This window comes from Rhinopithecus roxellana, chromosome 1 (genome assembly GCF_007565055.1).
Source record: "Rhinopithecus roxellana isolate Shanxi Qingling chromosome 1, ASM756505v1, whole genome shotgun sequence".
In the NCBI taxonomy this organism is placed as follows: domain Eukaryota; kingdom Metazoa; phylum Chordata; class Mammalia; order Primates; family Cercopithecidae; genus Rhinopithecus; species Rhinopithecus roxellana.
Genome location: NC_044549.1, coordinates 91,619,669 through 91,641,843, shown reverse-complemented (window position 1 = coordinate 91,641,843; position 22,175 = coordinate 91,619,669). Strand labels below are relative to the sequence as shown.

Here is a 22,175-nt window from a genome sequence, read left to right as displayed (position 1 = left end):
AGTTGGCAACAAAGACTGACTTTTATCCCTAATGGGTAATGAGGGCCCCAACCTCATTTGCTTTTTAACAGCTTGAGATGGTGCAGGGGACTGATTATGAGATGGGAATACAGAGTTCTAGGGGAATCTTGGGCAAATCACATTCCCGCTCTGGGTCTCATTTCTTTGCCATTCTACCAGTGGCTAACTGAGGTCCAAGGAGTGGGCAGACTTGCTCAGTGCCACACTGAAGAACTCTTAACTGGCTGGAAGACAGCTAGGAATAGGAGGTCAGAATCAGAACAGCATCTCCCTGTGAACTTACCCCTATCCAGAAGGGTATGGACGCCTCTCCTCCTAACAGTAGGAACACTCAAGGGAAGGGGCTGTTTCACTTGTCATAATAACACTAGTCCTAGGTCCACACAAAGAATATGGTGGCTGCTCAGTAAAGGGCTGCTGAATGCATGAAAGAACTCAATTTTCCAAAGTTGGCCACTTTCAGCAGAATATGTCTGCTCTTTGGTGCCTGATCTGCCCCCCACTCCATGGGAAATGCTGTTAGGCCTGAGGTAGCCTGGACTTCACTTCCAAAGCTCCCTTCCCCTTCTCTGGTTATTTGCAGTGTCTAGTAGAGCCAGCCTACAGAGTCCCACTTGGCCAGCAGGGGTCACTAGCACACACTGCAGCCTGTAGGGGTCTAGTGCGTCAATTAATTCTTCATGCTATTAATTCTATAGGCTCAAGAGTCTGCAAATGAAGTTTCCTGGGAATGAGTGAGACTCATCTTTCTCTTGCATATGACAGCTGCTTAATGCAAGACACTTTCAGACATGAGGAGGGAAGATGGCAGGGAACAGGTGACTGCAGCAATCCCTGTGGCTCTGTGAGGGCAGGAATTACTTAGGGACCCCGGCTGTGGATCACAGAGACTTTCTGAATTCCAGAACTCTGTGGGATGCTTTCCTATGAGCAGATATTACCACCTCAGGGAGGATGAAAGGCCAAGACAGGGTCAGGTAGACTTGAGATCAGGGATTTCAAGCAAAAAGGTTGACCAGACAGGAATGAGTAGACACTGCATAAGATGATCTTACTGTCATAAGCTGGCAGGACAAAACAAGCCTGTGGTCTCGAGTGGCCATTTAGAAATCTCAGACACAAATTTAGAGACTTTAGTCTAAGTTCTAGGCAATACTACAAACACTTTCTGAGCTTAGGCATTATTTATTCAGAATAACAACTAGTGTGAATTCAGAACCTTATCATTCACATACAGAGCTCATGGGATCTTCATAATCACCCTGATTCTGAAACAGGAGCTATTATCCCCATTTTAGAGATGAGAAAACTGAGGCTGGCAAGGGCAGATCCTGGAGCCTAACCCAGGGCTGCATACTCCAGATTCTCATCTCTCTGTGTTCTGCCTTGCATGCCTCAAACATGAGTGTCTCTGCCTACTAGGACACAAGCATAAGTTTTGTGGCAGCTATTTTCACCACTGTGAGGGGCTGTTGCTTTCTTCAGGCCTCACAGCATGAGAAACAGTAAGGCATTGTGATCAGGAGAAAGGGCTTTTGGGTTAGACGCACCTGAGTTCTCTTTCTGGTCCTGATGTTTACTAGCTGTGTGACTGCGAGCAAACTGCTTGACTTTTCCGTGCCTCAAAATCCCTTATCTGTAAGGAGGAGGGAGAAGAGGTGGCTGGGGAGAGAAGGGCCTTAGGAGAAAACCAGGCCCCACTATGGCTCCTTCTCATGGGAGGCTGGAGGAAGGTCTTAAAACATAGATCCTGGCTGGGGTGGCTACAAGAATAGATGGCTATCTGTAAAATAAGGGAAGTAATAAATAAAGCAAGACATAAATAAAGTGGAGAAGTACCTATTTTACAGAGTTGTTGTAAGGATTAAAAAGACAACTTCTGTAAAGCATCTAGCATATACTTGGCAAATGGTAAATACATGAACATAAAGAAGTTTGGGCTCCTAAAACACCGCTGCTTTTGTTTCTAATTTGTAGTGCTGAGTGGAGACTGCAACTTCCACACAGGGATCCAGGAGAGTTTTGCAGGCATATCATGGAGGGAATAAAAACAGGACAAAAAAACCCAACGAATACCACCTTGCTAGGAATAGCCACATTGGTTGTTCATTTCTTTAATTTTAAAAATGAGTAAGCAGACAATCTTGTACCCTTTGAATGCCCAATAAAAATGTTCATTATGCAAAACAGTACAACCTTTTTCATTTTTTAATAATATTGTAAATATCTCAGAAAGGATGTATTGTTTCTAATGAATATCAAAAAAGTCATCACAATGACATGTTCCCCTGCCTCAACATTGCTCTCCCCACCCCCAAAGTTACCCAAATACTAGTAGGAAATTACAAAAAACAAAAAACAACAATCCACTCTCCACCCTGCCCCATGAGTGGTGTTAAGTGAGTCAAGTGTTAACAGCCACATGTACGATGTGTGTGTGTCGGCGAAGGCGGACCACAGGGATTTGTGCATCCATGAGAGTTGGTGTAGAGAACCTGTAGCAGCAGCAGTGGGAAGCCTCCTTGCCTGGGGGCCTACTGGGAAGACAGCAGCTGAGGATAAACACAAGCAGAGCCCCAGTCTGGCCCTTCCTGGGTCTGCAGAACCAGACAGCTCAGGGAGACGAGAGTGGGATGGTAGCTTGCCCATAAGAAGTTGGGCAGGCCTGAGCTGTGTGCAGAGGGGGCCCAGGCTAGGCTTCCTGTCCTGCCCAGTGGGGCACTGGGCATCTCTCCTAGCAGACACAGGCTTCAGATAGGGGCTGGCCAGAGCAGAGACACTGGGGGTTTGCAGACTTTTGGGTGAATCAAACACAGAGGACCCTTACAAGAAACTAAGGCCTTGGTTTAGAGAAAGCCCACATGTCCACCAAATAGTATTGGTAACCTACAGAAAAAAGAAAGAGTGTGCCTTCCCCACCCTCATATAGCTCACAAACCAAGGCAGAGGCTTGATATGAAGTCCAATTAAAAAAGAAGAGAGGTATCAGCCAGAGAGTTCTGCAGCCAGGCTGGCTAGGGAACAGTGCCAGACTCCAGGTCCCATGGAGGGAGGAGCCAGCAGGATGCCCAGGTCTTCCCTCCAGTGAAAGCTGAGACTTCTCTCTGCCAAAGAAGGGAGGGAAGGTGGCAGGAAACAGGTGACTGCACCTGTAGCCTTGCACCTGGCCACAGAGGCAGGTAGAATGGCTCCTGAACCAGGGGCAAGGATGGGAGAGAACTGAGAGGGAGAATGGTGGTAGGCAGACGTTAGGGGACAAGAGGAGAGAGAAGAGGTGGCCTGGGATAGAGAAGGGCCTTAGGAGCAAACCAGGCCCCACTGTGGCTCCTTCTCATGGAAGGTCCTAAGACATAGATCCTGGCTGCGGTGGCTGCAAGAATAGATGGCTGCTTCCCCACCCAGAAAATCAGTCCCCAAGGCAACTCCAGCCAGCCCTGCCAAGGGTGGAGAGGCAGAGCTGGGGCTAAGAGCAGCTGACCAGGAAAAAATGGCAGGCCAGACAGAGGAGCCCCCGCATTGGGGGCTGAAGACCCACTGATGTCCAGAGAGCAGGGCTACCCACAGATGAGATGAAATTAGAGTTTTAGGGAAAACATACATCACCACCACACCATTTCTACGATAAACTTGATTTTAAATAAGCAGGTGGGGAGGAGGTACAACTGGGAGGGCAGAGATTATTGCCTGCAAGTCTTCAGAGGAAGCCAAGGTCCATGGCAGGTCTGCAAGCCAGCAAGGCACACAAAGAGAATCCCTAAGAGATAACCCAATCCGGCTTCTCCTCCCATTTGGGAGATGGGGAAACTGAGGCCCAGGAAGGGAAAGGGAGTGCCCAAGGTCACTTCATGGGATCAGGGCAGAGGGGGGTCTCCAGCCCAGGAGTCCTGAGTCTGCTGAACCTTTTCTTCTCTGCCACATAGCCTTGCTGTCTGCAAACCCAGTGTCCCTTGGAAAGGAAAAGTTTTTAAGGAAAATTACTCCCTGGGGTATGGAGGAGGGCGGCTGTGGATGGTCAGAGACAAACATGGGACACAGAACAGTCATTAAAAGGCTGACAGAGGAGGACAGCCATCACTCCCCACCCCACCTGGCCCACAACCCCAGTAAAAAAAGTTTTACAATATTATACACTTCTTCCTAATCCCTAGAAAACATTGATTAAAACTGCCCTAGGACAGAAGATCTGGCAGTCACTGTACAGTGTTATCTCTTTGTAGTGGTTACTTCCATGATGACTGGGGGTGGGGAGGGGATATGACTTTAGAGCAGTGTACAGTGGCCACCTTAAAATTAACTTGTTAATAAATCCTGTGCAAAACAAGCAAGCCCCTACCATTAGGTGAAGCATGGGGTTCAGGAATTCATTTACACACATGGGGGGAAGAAAGAAGAGCCCCAGGTGGCTGGCGGCCGCTCAGAAGTGTGTCTCCTTCTCTGTGATGGCTACGATGGTCCCGTCGCTCTTGAGTTTGGCATCACAGTCATTAACTGTCACCATCCGTGGGCTCACCCCAAGCTTGCCCCGCATTTTCAGATCTGTGCTGGGGGTCGTTAACTTCTGAAGTTTCTGGATGGTTGGAGAGGAGGGAAAGATCTGAGTGATTAGCTGCCAGGGTCCAGGGTCTGCCTTGGCCTCTCCCAAGTACACAGGGGACACCTGGGTGCTGGAGAATTCTCAGCCCAAGGTCTGGGCCCCAGCTTGGCCTCTTACAGCTCTGTCCTCGATGATGAACAACATCCCGGGGTCTCACTTTCCTCCTCTGGAGAATGGGGGCCGGAGAGGTCCCTGCTCCCGGCATTAGGTCAAGAGTAAGGAGAGGCTACGGAAAGTACTTAGCCTTACACCTGGCTAGGAAAGGTGGCTGGGACTCAGAGCTGTCATCAGAGTCCCTGCCTCATGCCTGCCCTTGGGGGACAGTGAGAAGCTGGGGTGTGAATCACTGGGTGGGAATGCATCTCCAGGACTGTTTACAGGACCATTGCTGGATACCTGTGTGCGTTTCCCATGGAAGGGGTGCCATCATGTGGGGAAGGTGCAGTGTGTGTTGGGTGTTCCTCCAGCTGTGCTCAAAGGTAGAAGCATTAACACAAAGCCCAAGGCTCACAGCCTCAGGCTACCTTGCAAAGCAGCCGGCACCAGCTGGCTAGCTCTGATGGATGCAGACTCCTGTCCCACGGCCCTGCCCCTCAGACCAGATGTGGCCCTGCCTCAGGCCCCTATCCCTCAGCTTCATCTGCACTCCCCAGGTTTCCTGGGAGAAGACTCCAGGCTAGGATTTGGGGGGTGCTTTCTGGGCATAAACCCTTTCCCAAGGAAGGCTGCAAAGCCTTTTGGGTGGCTGGTTTCTCAGGATCAAGGCTCTGTCTTCTCTTTCAGATCCTGCTGTGCCTGCTGGGGCACACTGTGCCCCCGACTCTGGTACGGATCTGGGGCTACAGCATGGGTTCCAAAGCCAGGCGCTTGGGTTTATGTCCTGGCTGTACCATTTAACAAGGGCAAGAAGCTTAACCCCGTCCCTCAGTTTCCCCATCTGTAAAGGGGGATAATAACGGTACCTGCCTTCCAGGGTTAGTATAAGGATCAGATTAGTTGAGTGGCCACCATGTTACCTTCCATTCAGTAGGATGCATCCTCAGAGCATGTCTCTGAGGCACCTCTATCCTCATTTTCCCCTCTAGATCCTTCCCGTCCCCCAGCAGCAGCTTTGCAGGAACTGAGGCTCAGGGTGGTGGACTACCTGGCACAAGGACTCTTGGTGAGGAAGACCTGGAAACTGGGTCTGACACCTCCAAAGAATTCCCTTTAATAAACCCTGCTGTCCACGTTGGCAGGTGTGTGAGCTCAGGGAGATGGAGGGGGCTTAGGAAAGAATACTCCCTCTCCTGTTTTCCCCCGCACACCAGGCCTGAGATGATCTCTGGGGGATTTAGCAGGCAACACCAGGCATTTCTGAATACCAAAAGACCACCTGGAAGTTTGGGCAGGGGCCTTCCAGTGGTCAAGGTTTTAAGGCCTCAGGTCAGCTCCCCTCTGGACATGTTTGGCCTGAGATCAGAATTAACCAACTGCCCTTGACCTACAGGCACCAAGGAGCCTGACCTGCTCTGGGGCATGAGCAAGCTTGAGAAAGAGACCTTCCTTAGTGGCTGGCTTCTTCTGGCTGGAGGCATGGCTATTTCTGGAGCCCAGGCCCCTTGGTGGGCAGGCAGGTGGGCTGGGTGTAGCTGACTCTGAGCTGGAGCTTGCATTCTGGCTCTGCATACCCCCACTCCCCATCGCCTCCCGGGTGGCCAAGTTCAACTCCTGCAGTCCCTGGGGTGTGGCCTTGGGGCAAAGACAGGGCCGCACAGTAGAGTGCAACCGGTCCAGCAGAAGAAGGTGAGGCAGCAAAACTCAGGGGACAGGATCACACATGCCAGAGTCTCTGCTATATCCTTCAGAAGCTGTGTGCCCTTGGGCAAGTTGCTTCACTTCTCAGTACTTCAGTTTCCTCATCCATGGAGACAAAAAGAATCTCCGCCCCCCAGGATTGCTATGCGGATTAAATGACTTAGTATTTGTAAACTGCTTAGAACAGCGTCTGGCACACAACAAACACCCTGTGCTGTTTACTAAATAAGCAGAAACCCAGTCAAACCGCTGCCAGCGGTAGGGAAGGAGAGTGAATAGGGAGTGCCGTTCTGGAGTAAGATGGGCTCGGTAACGATTCAGTTGCTGACAAAGGACTACACACTGTAGGACTCCAGTGACAGGAAACATCCAGGGTAGGCAAATCCACAGAGACAGAGTCGATCTGTGGTTGTCTGGGGGTGGAACAAGGGTTAACGGTGAATGGGCATGAGGACTCTTATTAGGATGATGAAAGTATTCTAAAATGGATTCATGACAATGACTGCACATTGTGGAACATTACTAAACATTGTTTAATCGTATAGCTGAAATGGGTTAATTTTAGGATATCTAAAATCTACTTTGATGAAATTGTCTTTAACAATGTGATCTGCTAACTGTTGGCTGTGTGACCTCAGGCAAGTGACCTGATTTCTCTGAACCTGTTTCCTCTACCTGCTAACTGCAGAAAATGATGCCTATCGCCCCAGTTTGCTCTGAGGATGGCAGGAGATACAGCAGGTAGACAGCCTGGCAGGGTGACACGTCAGAATGATTGGGATTCACAGAACAGTCAGTGCTAACACTTGTTACCCTCTGGTCCAGGTCCGGGTCCCAGGGCTTTTCCTATATGAACTCACTGAGTTCTCACAGCCTCTATAAGTTAGGTACTGCGGTTATCCCATTTTACAGACAGGAAGACAGAGGCTTGGCTCCTAGAAATGGGCTCAGCCAAAAGGCCTCACAGAGACACCTTGGGCACAACCATGCTGATAAGCATTGGCCAGAGAGGAGTTTGCCACAGCGCCGCCTGAGGCAGATGGGCGCATGCTGTCATCACGCACCGTGCAGATGAGGAAACTGGGACCCAAGGTGCGAACCTGCCCACATGCACCAGCCCTCCTGGGGCAGTCTCACCTCGGGCAGTGTCCCCTCTGTCTTCCACACCTTGATGCAGATCCAGAGTGGGATGCAGAGCATGGAGGACAGGGCCATGAGCCAGCCAATGCCATAGCCCCAGGCTGGGTAGGTATAGACGTTGTTGTACTTGAGTGGCTTGTACTTGACCAAGAAGAAGATGAAGATTCCCTGCAGAGAGATGGGGGCAGGTGTCTGGGGGATGGACCCTCAGCCCTGCTAGGCCATGAGGGGTCTCGGGCCCAGGCAGACCAGCAGGAGGCTGGCAGGGGAGGAGGTTGGCCCCATTTCACAGCCGTGAAAGGTGAGGCCCTGCCAGGACCACAGTGAGCTTGAGGCACAGCAGGCTGGAGCCCCATCCCACAGGCAACAGATGCTCAGGGAACTCGGCCCTGGGTTCTGGGACCTTGCTGGGCTGTGAGGACCTCTCCCCACCCCCAGGAGCCTCTTCCCCAGCCTCTGCCCAGTTAGGAATTTTTATTTTTTCTAGTTACTCCTTGAGACTGGTTTCAAAGTTGCTTCTCAGAACTACCACGGTCTGTGAAGATGCTGAGTTACTTCCAGTGCCAATAAATGGATGAGTAATTGGGTGTTTTTTAATTAAATGTCTGCTCAGAAAGGCCCTGCTGTGGTCCGGTCTTGGGCAGAGCATGAGCCCCACTGTCACCCTCAGCTCTGCTGCCTTCATGGTTAACAACAAGACGGGGACAGGTCTTTGTTGCCCACACAGTCCTCAGCCCTCCGAGGCGGATCCAGTGCCTGATTTGCCTATGCAGAAGCTGAGGTCCTGAGAAGGGAAGCGGTGTGCTCCTGGTTACACGGCAGCACTGGGATCCCAATGAGGCTGCTCCCTGGCCAAGCCCAGAGCCTGTACCCATGGGTGCGGCTTTGCAAGGCAGCCTGAACCAGGGGACATCAACCTCCTCAGGTCCAGCTTCGGCCAGGCTGGGGGCTGCGGAGTGGAAACGTGGGTTGGGGGGTAGGTGGGTGGGTAGATGGCTGGAGGTGGCTCCTGGCGGGGCCCTTACCGCACAGATCCCAGGGGTCACGATCTTCCAGCACCACTTAATGAGCGACGGTGGCCGGTAGCCAATCATGTCTTCAATGTTATCATAGAACCGGTTGCTTCCTGTCCGGAATAAATCAGATGGGCACATACCCACCCCAGAGAAGTTTTGTACATGAGTCAGAGGAATGGCTAGGAGTGTTTGTGTTCTCCAGCCTGAGACAGAAAAACTGCTGCAGGAACCTTTGTATTGCTTAAATAACGATCAGGATGTTACATGTGTGAGGTTTCAGAATAAAAAGCAGCAGGAGGGATGCTGGCCCACTACTGGAGACAGCTCTCCTGGCCTCAGGCCCAGGAAATGATGAGTTTCTGGGAGAAAGGTGGAAGGTGATCCCTTTGGAGGCAAGGCAATCAGGGGTGGGGATGAGGATTTCTTTCTTTTTTTTTTTTTTGAGATGGAGTCTCGCTCTGTTGCCCAGGCTGGAGTGCAGTGGAATGATCTCAGCCCACTGCAAGCTCCACCTCCTGGGTTCCCGCCATTCTCCTGCCTCAGCCTCCCGAGTAGCTGGGACTACAGGCGCCCGCCACCACGCCCAGCTAATTTTTTGTATTTTTAGTAGAGACGGGGTTTCATCGTGTTAGCCAGGATGGTCTCGATCTCCTGACCCCATGATCCCCCCACCTCGGCCTCCCAAAGTGCTGGGACTACAGGCGTGAGCCACCGTGCCCGGCCGGGGATGGGGTGAGAAGGGAAGTGGTGTGCTCCTGGTCACACAGCAGCACTGGGATCGCAATGAGGCTGCTCCCTGGCCAAGCCCAGAGCCTGTGCCCATGGGTGCAGCTTTGCAAGGCAGCCTGAAAAGGGGATAAGGATTTCGAAGGCAGGGGCCTGGCAGGGCTGCTACAGAGCAGGGACCTGCAGAGGCATCCATTCCCAAGCCACACTCATGGCAGGAGTGACCATGACTGAGCCCAGCAACCCTCACCCACTTGTTGGGCTTGGGGAGCAGGAGGACCTGAGGTGGTTGTCTGTGGAAGGCCAGGCACCATGCAGGCTGCTGCTCGACTACACTTTCTCCTACTTGGAGACATGTTAATGACTACTGGTATTTTACAAAGGGGAAAACTGAGTCTCAAGGGCAGAAGAACTGGCCCAAGATCATAGTGCCTGAGCCCTGAACCCCTTCCTGTGCTGCAGGGTGTGAAAGCAGGAGGTCTCCCAACAGTGGGAAAAGGCCAAGGAATCCCTGAAGAGAAAGAAGAGGCCAGTATAGACCAAGATAAGCCACAGAGAACCAGAGGCCACCAGAGTCCAAATGCCAGGATCCTGGGCACCCGGTGGGCAGCTGAGGTGTGGACGAGCTTGGCTGCTACTCACCATACACCCAGCCAATGCAGATGCACTCAAAGATGGCCACGAAGAGAAGGCACATCCCACTGGCAGCATAGGAGTCAAAGAGCTGGAAGATGTACATGCCACCCTGTAGGTCGGGGGACAGACACACAGACGGATGGGAGGTGAATGGACACATGGGAGAGCAGGGTCAGCCAGCTGGCCTCAGGTCGGTCCCTCTCTCTGCTCTGTGGCTACTACTGCCAGGAATCAGTTTCTCCCTAGTCTCTCCAGTTTGAAAATTGTACCCTCCCATCTGGGTGCCCCCTAATTTCCTGTCCTTTGGGGGCTGCTGGGACTGCAGATGGTTTGTCTTATCTCAGCCCCTCACTTCCCAGCTCCCCAAGGGCCAGAGACTACATAGAAAATCGAGATGGGGGAGGCCCAGCACCCCTACCTGGATGGCTATAACAGCCTCCTGACTGGCCTCCCTGCCTCTGGCCTCACCCTCTCCAATCCGTCTGCATGCCAGCTTTCAGAGGAACCTTTCTCTGAAACGTGCAAATCCAACCAAACACGTGGCAGTTTAAAGTGACCCTTTGGCTCGTTTCAGCCTGCCAGTCAGGGCTGCTGCCCTCCTCATTGGCCTCATCTCCCTTCCCACAGCCCCTCCTGGACAGACCAAGGGACAGCCTCACCTTCGTGCCTCTACACATGCTATTCCCTTTCACCTGCTAAGTTCCTTCAAAGCTCAGATCAAATGCCACCTCTTTCAGGAAGCCCTTCCTGATGGCCTCGTTCTTTCTTTGGGCCTTCATAGCATGTTTTGTGGACTCAACTAAAAAAGGAGGGGAGCGGGGCTGGTGCACAGTAGGGGGTGATACATGTAAGTTAAATCCTGTGGAGTGTGATCTCCATGGGTGGGGGGTCCAGCTGGCTTTGTCCAGGGTTGGGTCCCAGGTTCTGGCCCAGGGCTTGGCACACAGGCGGTATGTGGTCCATCTTCATGGGATGAAGAAATGACCACAGGCCAGCTCTGTAGCATACAAATCCGTGACGATTGAGTTTAGTGATGACCTAGAATGTGTGAGCTCAGCTGACCAAGGTAATCTGGGAAGGTTTCCTAGGAGGGAGGAGAGGGGAGAGGACACCAGCTGTAGATGTAGGGAGAGCGGGGGTCTCTAAATAAAATCTTTACAATACAACGAGGGTCCATAGGGGATGTAATCAAACTCAGGGGAAATAAAAGTGTCAAAGAGCTAGGAAGGATCAGGTGGGGTGGGATAGTCTGAATACCAGGACAGTGCATTAGGGGGCTGGAATGAAACCTGGAGAGCCTCCCGTGTGTCTTCCATGGGGACTTCCTTGGAGTTCTGCTTCCCCTCTGTGCTCCCAGGGTGCCCTGGGCCTGCTTCCTCCTGTCACTCACAGACCACACACCATGGGACTCGTTCATGTCTTCAACTAGACAGGGAGAAACATCTCAATGCCCACAAGGCCAGACAGATGATACGACTGAGAAAAGGGGGCTGGGTGTGGCACCAGGGAGTGGTGGGGACCGTGGCTAACTGGAGAGTATGGGCCCCATCTAGCTACACACCTCTGGAGGGCAGTTGCTGGGGAATGCAGCTGTGAGGCCAGATCTGCAGATTTTCTGGAAGACACCAGAAATACAGATTTTTATGGGAAATTTTTCTGTTATAATTGTTGGCAACTTCGTGTTTTTAAAAAACACAGTGAGGGCGAAACAAAATGGATCTCTGAGTGGGCCATGTCTGGCCTGGGTTCTCCCATCTGTGACAACTACAGTGAATATTTTGGTCTGCGGGGTCAGGAGCAGGTCTGAGGCACCTCTCTGTGGAGTGCGGGGCTTGGCTTTCTGAGTTAATACCTAAGACCTGCCCCCACCTCCAGTTGCTCCCCTCGCATGAACATCATACTTTACAAAGGAACAAAGAAACCTCAGTGCAACACTCAGCAAGCAGCAGGCTGTGTTTAACCACTTCCTCTGTCTTAATCCAGTTGGTCCTTCACAGTGCAATGACAAGGCAGGCACTAGTGTTATCAGGCACTAGTGTTATCTCCACTGTTCACATGGGGAAACCGAGGCACGGAGCAGCGACACCACCTGCTGCAGGTCATCCAGCCAGCTAGTCAAGGGCTGAGGATTGAACCCAGGTCATCTGGCTGCAAAACCCATACTCTCAATTACTCATCACACTGCCTTGGTGGAAGAAAAGACCTTTGTGGCCTATTTTTCTTAGAGCTGAGCTTTAAATGTGTATAAGTGAGGGAAAGTTCCTTCCAGCAATTACCATGAAGGCCAAGGCGGCACGGCCTATTTGGCAACTGAACTTCTCCAGTGCAATTGATCACAAATAGTCCCCTGAGGAGGTGGACGGTTGGCATGGGAGGCCCAAGCGCCTGCTGACTAACAGTCTTGGGTGACGCGGCGCTGGCTCCCTGATGGCCTCCAGGGGCCCTGAAGTACCCCTTGGGCAGATGCAAGGCCTCAGTCAGAGGTTGGGTATCAGAGACTCAGTGAGCTGGGGCCACCTGGGGCAGGCGGTTCAAGAAGCACCTTCTACCACCTGCCTTCTCCAAGCAGCTGATGCCTGTGCCAACATCTGCTCCTCTTGGAATTCTGTCCGTTAGCCTCTTTAACGCATCAGGCTAACCCCCCAATTTGTATGTGACAAGACTGTGACGAGAGACTCTAATTAATCAGTGCTTAATGAGGCCCTGCTTACTGCACTGCCCGGTTTCTCTGAGTGGGGAGAGGTGAGGTGGAAACTGGGAAGCGCCATACATTTATTTGCTCCAACACTGATTATCACTCTCATTAATGTGACAATGACTGGGCGAGGTAATGATGCCAGCCACTGTGCACTGAGTACCCACCCCGTGCCAGGCGCCGAATTGGCTCTGAGGGCATGAAGCCAAATGAGGGCTGGCTCCTGTTCTCACGGCCCCTGAGGTCTGGTGGGGGAGATAGGTGAACAGGTGGACCACAGATCACAGTAATGGGGAGGAGGAGACTGAACTGAGCTGCACACAAAGTGCTAGGGGCTGGGGGCATGAATGAAGGAAGGGACGCTAAGGAGGCTTCCAGGAAGAGGCAGCATATGAGTTTGGAAGTGGGGGGGATGAGTAGATGCAACAAGGTGGCATGAACCCAAATGCTTTCTAGCCTGACCTCAATATTACATCAGCTGCTTTTACTAATTCTGAGTTCCCTCATTTCTTTCCATGTTTCTTACAAAGACTCTTCTTGTTTCTAGGCAACAGTTCTTTTCTTTCTTTTTAAATTAATTAATTTTGTGCATATGGGGAGAAAAATACCTAATGTTACCTTCCCAAGATACATAAGAAGGTATTTATTTGACAGAATGGCTATGGGAGGTGGGGGAGAGAAATACAGTTTTATCAGATGGTCTTAATTTGAAGGTCATGGAGAACCTCTCCTAACCTGCAGGCCCAGCAGGGACAATGAGAAGAGGGCTACACACAGAAGTCCCAGGCTGGAGCACACGGTGCTCAAAGGTGCCAGTATCATCAGAGATGCCCAGAAAAGCCTGCTTTGAACGCGAGACCACTCATAGGTAACTGTTACAGGGCTAATAGCTGACACTGTCGCTTCACCCGGAAGTTATTCTGAGGGATGGCCCAGGCGTCCATGTGCTCACCATGACAGATCAACCCAGCGTTCCCCTGGTGAGTGTGACTCCCCTCTGTGAATAACAGCAGCGGCCTTTAGCTGAGCACTTGCACATGAAGACACTGTGCTGAGGGCTTGATGAGAACTTCCATTAGATCCTCACCATGACCCGCTAGGAGGAAGCATAAACCGAGTGGCAGAGGGCACTAGACCTGACCCGGGTCACACAGCTAGTCACTTTCAGAGCTGGGAGTTGACGTCACACACCCACTTCACCCCGTGCAGCACAAACCATGCCACTCACCTCCGTTAACATCACGAGGCCCAGAAAATAGGAGATAACAGACAAGGCTAGGATGAGCAGCTCCCGCCGGTAACCCCTCCGGAAGACCTTGGGGTACATGTCCACCACGGCTGTCACCAGGCTTTCCACACACACAAACTGGACGGGGAGATATGATGGTGTGAAACTCAAGGAAAAGGCCGCTCCTGGGGGCCCAGGGTCTGAGCAAGCGCAGCAGGCCTGAACCCTGGGCTTCCTTCATTCCCACACCCACTGATGCAGATGAGGGGCCTGAGGATAACAGTAATCCCAGAACTAGCGGGGCTCCAGTCATGCCCATTTAACAGATGAGGATGCTGAGGCTCAGAGGTGGGGAGTGACCTGCCCAAGATTATTCAGCAAGGATGTGGCAGTCAGGACTTGAGCTGGGGTCTCCAGACTCCAAATCTAGTACTCCTCCTTCTCCCGCATGCTGCCTGTCACATGCCTATGTGCTGGGCTCTGTGCTGGGGTCGACAACTTAAATGAGACCAGCCCCTGCCCTTGAGGCAAGGCTGGGGTTTCTATGCCTGTAGTGGGAGTTACGTGCTCTGCTGATGGCAGGCTCTGGTCTGTCTCTGTGGTCTCCGGGGTTGGGATGCTTCCCTGCTCTTTGTTTCTGGCAGATGAGGGCCTTCTGTTGGGTGGAGGGCAATCAGAGGTGAGCCAGCTTCCAGCTCTTTGTCTCTGCTGGGTGTCTTTGGGCCCTAGCCAAATGGTGCAGGCATCAGTGGCTGAGTTTGAGCCACTAAGCATCTGTATCCTGTGTGCTGAGCACAGGGCCAGGTACACGGTATCTGCCCAGTTCCTACCTCCCCATTAACAGCCAGCCTGAATATCCAAAGATACCAACCGCCCCCTTAACTGGTTCTCACGGCACTGGGGGCAGATCTGCATGAACCTTTTCCTGATCACTCTTGTCCCCCACTCAGGACAGCCCAACCCTCTCCTCTGTGTCCTGAGTACACCCCTCACCCTGGGGGCCGTTGCCTGCTTATATCTGTCTCCTTACAAGCAGGTGGGATCCTGGAGGGCAGGGGCCCCATCATTGTCATCTATCTATTTCCTGTGTCTAGCTCAGGGCCCCTGGCACAGAGGAGGGAAAGGCTCAGGAAATGTTTGCCACATTAATAATAATAACAGTAATGATAATAGCAAACACATCATACCTGCGACGTGCCAGGCTCTATTCTAGGCAGTTAGCACACATTAATTTATGTAGTCTCTCCATGGTCTGTACTATTATTATCCCCCTTTTGTAAATGAAGACACAGAAGCACAGAGGAGGGAGCACGCAATTTACCCAAGGTCACGCAGGCGGTAAGTGGCAACGCCTGGATTCGAACGAGGCGATCTTGCTCCAGAGCTGGGCTTTACCCACCCCACTGCCTTGCCTTGAGGGAGGGAGGGAGGAGGAGTCAAGGGTTCTTTTGCCAGCCACCTTGTTGGGAAGCACCCCTTCCAAGGAGCCATTTGTTGGCTCCAAATCCTTTCTGATTTACCTCTGCCTCCTCAGAAAAGGTGTTTCAACACTCCTTGTGCAGACAAAGGGAATGAGGCACAGACTGGCAAGGTGACTAGCCCAAGGCACACAGCTCGCAAGTCATGGGGCTGGGACTCAAGCCCAGGCTGTGGCCTCGCAGCTGCTCCGCCTCACCAGCAAGGGCTGGCTCTGTCTATCCTTTCTCCAGGTCCTAGGGAAGAGGATGGGATGCTAGGGAGGTTGTTTATCCAGGATTGAAACTGACGAGACACCTGCACTGTGTAGGCCAAGAGGCAGACAGGCCCGGGTGCATGTTTGAGCAAGTCACTCAGTATCTCTGAACCTCAGTTTCTTCTTCTATAAAATGGAGGCAACGAAAGGACCCCCCCAGCCCGTGTGGTTATGGTGACAATGAACTGAGAATGTATCCAAGGCACACAGCAAGGGCAGCACGCATGGGGGTAGGCAGAGTGGCCACCACTTTTTGTGCCAGACCTCGGGCCCCCAGGCCCAAGTGCTGGCTTAGCTCAGCCCAGGCACTCCCCGAGCCGAGGCCCCAGCCCCACCCCCCGCCCTCTGCTAGGCAGGCCTGGCCTGTCACGAATAAGCTGTCAATCCCTCCAAGGCCTCTGCCTGCAACAGCAACAGTAAGGGAAGATTATCAGCAGAAACACCTGGTGATTTGGCTCAGCAGCTTCTGGGAAACTGTTCAGGGGAAGAAATTGGACTCGACTGGCTTGACAGACACACTGGCTGTGGGGTTTGGGTGCCAAGTGACTCAACTGGCACAAGGTCATGTGTGAGGGCAGCACTCCCATAGGCTGGGCTGGGTGTGTCTCCCCACTTCACCTGGGGGCCCAGGGTGTCTGACTGCTTTGCCTGCAGAGCCTCCTGCACAGCATAGCGCTGGCTGGCCAAGACCCAGTCTCCTAGGCAGGGAGGCTGTGGCTGGGGGAAGTTCTCCAGGGCTCCTAGGGAAAACTGCTATGCGGAGTAGCAGGCAAAGGGTGGGTTTCAGGGACTGATGGGGGAATAGTGTGGGAAAGAGGCCGGGGACCTGGGATGGGAGGCTGGAGTGTGCTCAGTGTGGGAAGCGAGCGCCTGCCGCTGTGTGACAACAAAGGGAAACCGAGTGCATGGGTGAGTTACTAGCTCCAGGTCCACCCCCTTCACCAGGGAAGGAGGCTGCCAAGCAGAGGGAGGTCAGCAAGGGGCCTCTAGGGAGGGCCAAGCACAGAGGCAGGCAGGTGGTGGCGGGGCAGAGCTGGTGGTGGCATCCAGGACAGAGATGGAGGAAGGAAGAGGAGGTGCTTTTGTATGTGTCCGTGTCCTCAGTGACTGGGTTGGGACAGGGACATGCATGCTGTGGGACTCACTCTCTGAGACTCTCTTCTGCTGTGCCAGGCAGTGCTGTTGGCAGGAGTGGTTGAGCAAAAGGGAAGTATTTAGCAAATTTTTCTAAACATGAATTGAGAGTTGGGAATTCCAGTAAGGAAAACAGTATTTGGGAAGGCTTAGAGGGGCTGGAACAGACATTTGTGGGTAAGTGTGGAGCCCACCTGGTGGATGGGGGGGGTGCAAGGGTTGCTGGGAGGGAAGAGGAGGGTGGAATGGGGGACGGTGGGCAGGGCCCTGATGCCAGGACCAGGTAGGAGTGGTTGGGCCTGGGGAGTCACTCTTAAGGGTGGCGTCTGGCCTCCTGGCCCAGGTTCCCCTCCCTCCTGGGCTCCCCCTCCCCATGGCCCCTTACCTGGCTGTCCAGGCCTAGGAAGATGAGCATCATGAAGAACAAGGTGGCCCACAGCGGGGAGAGAGGCATCATGGTGACCGCCTTGGGGTATGCAATAAAGGCCAGGCCAGGGCCTGGAGTGAGGGAGAGAGAAAAAGCCACTGGGTGGAGCCCCATCCCTCATACCATTGCTAGTTTAATCCAGCATTTACTGAGAGCCTCCTCTGCGACAGGCACTGTGCCTGCCTCTCACTCAAACCACTTGTTTCCCAGCCACCCCAGGCGGTTGGTGCTATTCTGATGCCCGTTTTGCAAATGAGCAAGTTGAGGCAGAAAGAGGTAAACAAGGGCCTTGGAAGGGTAAGGATTCAAGCCTAGGTTGGGCTGATCCATGGATCTTCCTCTGGACATGTCTCTACCGTTCTCAAGGGGCAAGGTGCAGTTTCTTGTTAAAATGCAGATTCTCAAGCCCACCCAGTGATTCTGACTCCGTCTGCCCAGGGGGAGGCAAGGACCAGGCACCCAGTGGTTGTGGTAGGTCGGGTCCAGGCTGGAGAAATGCTCTTCCACCCTGGTAGCCTCTTCCTTTGGCTTCCACTCTCATTTCCAGGTCCACACTCCCTTGTTTTAGTTGCTCCACATAAGAGGGCTGGGTTAATGTGTCCTCGGGATGAACTTTATCAACAACAAAGGGAAACCGAGTGCATGGGTGAGTTACTAGCTCCAGGTCTACCCCCTTCGCCAGGGAAGGAGGCTGCCAAGCAGAGGGAGGTCAGCAAGGGGCCTCTAGGGAGGGCCAAGCACAGAGGCAGGCAGGTGGTGGTGGGGCAGAGCTGGTGGTGGCATCCAGGTATCTGTCAGCAGACAGATACCTGAGAGTCGAGCCCTGTGGCACAGTGGTCAGGAGCACAGGCTCTGTAGCTGGGTGTCCTGGGCTCAAATCTGTTTTCTTAGTTGAAAAATGGGGATAAAAAAGTCCTACCTAGTTTTGCTAATGCAGTGAGATGACACAATAAATGGAAAGCACTGAAGCAGGTAAATGCTTAATAGACATGAACTCTGATGATTTTTTACTTTAAAGAGAAGCTTCATTAAGGTATAATTTACACACACTAGTTTAATAGTTTTAAAAAGTGTATATACCCAGATAACCACCATGACAATCAAGCCATGGCAATCAAGCTATAGAACACTGCCATTGGCCCCTTGGGCCCCTCTGCTGTCTCTTTGCCTCCGTTCCTCATCTTCACTTTGGGCAACCATCAATTCAATTTTTTTTTTTTCATCCTCAGATTAGTTTTGCCTATTCTACCTAGAAGTGGAATTGCTGGGTCATATGGCAATCACGTGTTTAATGTTCTAAGAAATTCCAAACTGATTTTCAAAGTAGCTGTGCCATTTTACAGTACTACCAGCAATGTTTTCAATTTCCAGTGGCTCCACATCCTTGTCAACACTTGATATTGTCAGTCTTTTAAGATGTGTCATTACAGTGGGAGAGAGATGTTATATCATAGTTTTCATTTGCATTTCTCTGATAGCTAATGACGAGCTAATGACGTTGAGTATCTTCACGTTTATTGTCTGTTCATATGTCTTCCTTTGTGAAGTGATGGCTTGATTTTTTTGTCCACTTTTTTTCATTAGGTTGTTTCCTTTTTATTTGATTGTGAGAGTTCTTTATATGTTTAGGATGTAAATCCTTGATCAGAGGAGTTATTACAAATATTTTCTCCCAGTCTGTGGCTTGCCTTTTCATTTTCTTAATGGTGTCTTGTGAAGAGCAGAAGTAAAAACTGTCCAGTTGTTTCCTGCTAGCATGTAAAGAAGTACAATAGATTTTATATATTTTGTCCTTTGACCTCACTGAGTTCACGTATTACTTTTTTAGTAGGTTCCTTAGGATTTTTGGCTGGGTCAGTATGTTTATCAAGAAAATTTTTATTCTTCCCTTTAATTATTTTTATTGTTCTTGCCTTATTGCACTCTCTAGGAACTTCATTGCTATACGGTATAGAGGCAGAGATAGCATACATCCTTGCTTTGTTTCTGATTTTAGGGGAACGCATTCAATATTTAATAATTGGTAAATTAATATTGGTATAATACCATTAAGCCACAGATCTTATTCATATTCTGCCAGTTTTCCTCCTTTTGCCCCCTTTTTTCTGTTCCAACATTTAATTCAGAACTCCAGATTGCGTTTAGTGGTTGTACCTCTTTAGTCTTCTCCAGTCTTTGGCAGTCCCTTAGTCTTTTTTTGGTCTTTTCTAAACTCAACATTTTTGATGAGTTCTGGTTGTTGTTTTGCAGAATGTCTCTTGATGTGGGTTGGTCTGATATTTGCTCATGACTTATGCTGAGGTTGTACATCTTTTGGCTAGAAAACCACAGCAGTGATGTTATGTCCTTTCTGGTGTATTATATCAGGGGGTACATGTCAATCAATATTATTACTGGTGATGTTTACTTTGATCACTTAAGGTTAAGGTTAAACTGTTGTCTGCTAGGTTTCTCCACTGTAACGTTACTCTTTTTCTCTTTGTAATTGTTAACTCTCTTGGAGGGAAATATTTTGAGATTATGAAAATATCCTGTTTCTACTCCAACTTTTACCTACTGATTATAGCATCCATTGGTGGGTCTTGCCTGCAACCATGATTACAATGGTGTTTGCCTAATGGTGATTTGGTATTTCCCTTATTCCTTCTATATTTATTAATTATAATTCTTCTCCAAGGAATAGTATCCTTTCACACCATTTATTTATTCAATTATTTATATATGTCAGTATGGACTCCTGGGTAGTTTATTCTATGGGTTACAATCCAATACTATCATTATTTATTTTACTCTTCAAGTTATTTCAGTTTTGACCATTGGGAGTTCCTTCAGGTTGATTTCCATGGCTTTTTGACATGGCTCCATCCATTTTTTTCTGAGCACTTCCTTTTTTTTTGGCATCACAAAAATGTTCTAGCTTCACCTTGTCTTGCCCTAGCCCTGAAATCAACTGCTTTGTCAAGGAGCCCTGTTTTTGATTTTGTTTTTGTTTTAAATTGAAGAATAGTGTTTAGAAACCAAGATCTGAGCCCCAGGTGTGCTCATAACTATGGAGTATTATTGCTTGTAAGCTCTCTCAGCACACAAAGATAGGAAATATATGTATATTTATCCATGCATATACACATGAATATTTCTATATCTATCTGTACACAGATGAAAACCATGAGTTTTAATATACTGATACTTCCAATTCCAATAAAAGACATTCTAGCATCTGTCCTTTCCTTATTTATAACTTCTTTCTCAGTGAAAAATCTATCTATAAAATGTTTACCTATTTGTTCAATCCTAATATACACACTTATAACAGTTGCAGAATTGCTACCCCTATACTAATTGGAGCACAATACAGTTATTTTTGTCTTTAGCCTTACAATATCCAGTCAAGATGCTGTTTCTCAAAGTTACATAGGTTAGTTTTTCCTTCCGCATTCCCTTCAGCATGGTGACATTTTTCATTTGTAGTATAGTTAAGTTCATTTGTTACTATTTGTATTCAATTTGGGGTTCCACTACAAAAAAATGATGGTTTATTTTGAGTGGTATGTGAAACATTACCAAGACTCAGAGCTAATTAAAAAAAAAAGATCTATTCAAAGAAGCACTGCTTCCTTCTCATTCTTCCTCCCTCATTCCCATTCCTCTCTTCTTTCCACCCCTTTTCCGACCATCCCTGAAGGTAACCATTCTTGTTTGTTTCTAGTTAATCCTTTCTGTATTTCTTTTGCCCAAATGAGTAGACATATTGTCTCATCTCCCCTTCTTTTTTCACGTAATGGGTAGGATACTATAGATATCTGCTTTTTAAAAACTTTTACACACACACATTTCAAAAAGTACTCCTCAATTTCTATTTTCTTGATTATTTTATATTGTAAATGGGTGTTAAATTTTGTTAAAGGTTTTTTATGCATTGATGAAGCTAATCTTATGTTTTTTTGTTAGATCTATTAACATGGTGCATTATATTCATAGATTTCAATTTCTTGAGATACACTGATGCTTGTTTTGTGGCATAGTATATGGTCTATCTTGGTGAATGTTCCATGTCCACTGGAAAAGAATTGTGCTCTGTAAGTACTGAGTGCACTGTTTGATAAATATTAGTGAAGTCATTGTGGTTGATAGTATTGTTCAGATCTCCGTGTCTTTATTGACATTTCATATAATTGTTCTATCATTAGAAAGGGGTGTTAAAATCTCCAACTATGTTTGTGGATTTGTCTATTTTCCCCTCCAGTTCTATCAGTTTTAGCTCCCTATATAACAAATCTCTGCTTTCAGGTACAAACTCACTAGGATTCCTATGTCTTCTCAATGAATTGCCCCTTTTATCAAGATGAGGTGTTCTTCTTTATCTCTGCTAATACTTTTTGACTTGAAGTTTACTCTGTCCAACACTAATACAGTCAAGCCAGTTTTCTTATGTTTATTGCTTGAATGGTATATCTTTACCCATTCTTTTATACTTTATCTGTGTCTTTAAAGTGTGTCTCTTTTAGACATTTTATAGTTGGGTCTTCTTTTAAAAAAAATCTGGTCTGATAATCTCTACCTTTTAATTGGTGTATCTGGTCCATTTAAATTTAATATAAGTATTAATATGGTTAGATTTAAGTCTACTATTTTGTATTTGTTTTCTTTTTGGTTTTCTGTTTTTGTTTGCTTATTTTGTTTAGTTTTACTATGTGGCACTTTCCTGCATTCTTTTGGGTTAATAAATATTTTTAATTTTCAATTTTGTTTCATCTATTAGCTTTTTAGTTCTACCTCTTATTATTTTTCTCTAAGCAATTGGACCAAGACTATACATCATAACTTATTCAAGTTAATAACATATCACTTTGCACTTCTACCACACATGTGACACTTTCCACTTCTGATTATTATTCTGACATTTTCTGTCCTAAAACAGACCTCAGGATCTAACCATATCAATCATTGCAAAATACAAATGGACCACATACTCCAGTTAAGAGATTATTAGGCTAGATAAAGAAGCAAGACCCAACTGTAAGCTGTGTAA

The 22,175-nt window shown here is 49.2% G+C and overlaps 1 protein-coding gene across 1 annotated transcript in view; it reads right to left on the bottom strand.

Annotated features, from left to right (window-relative positions):
* Positions 1-2,123: 2,123 nt before the first annotated feature.
* The window catches only part of SLC6A11 (solute carrier family 6 member 11), a 124,082-nt gene continuing 104,030 nt past the window's right edge, over positions 2,124-22,175 (bottom strand). The window contains exons 9-14 of the mRNA XM_010377274.2: positions 17,105-17,217; positions 13,854-13,991; positions 9,937-10,039; positions 8,578-8,678; positions 7,550-7,720; positions 2,124-4,588 (exon numbers count right to left, since the gene is read on the bottom strand). Of these exons, the coding sequence (XP_010375576.1) occupies positions 4,436-4,588; positions 7,550-7,720; positions 8,578-8,678; positions 9,937-10,039; positions 13,854-13,991; positions 17,105-17,217 (779 nt within the window). The 3' untranslated portion in view covers positions 2,124-4,435. The remainder of the gene's footprint in view (positions 4,589-7,549; positions 7,721-8,577; positions 8,679-9,936; positions 10,040-13,853; positions 13,992-17,104; positions 17,218-22,175) is intronic.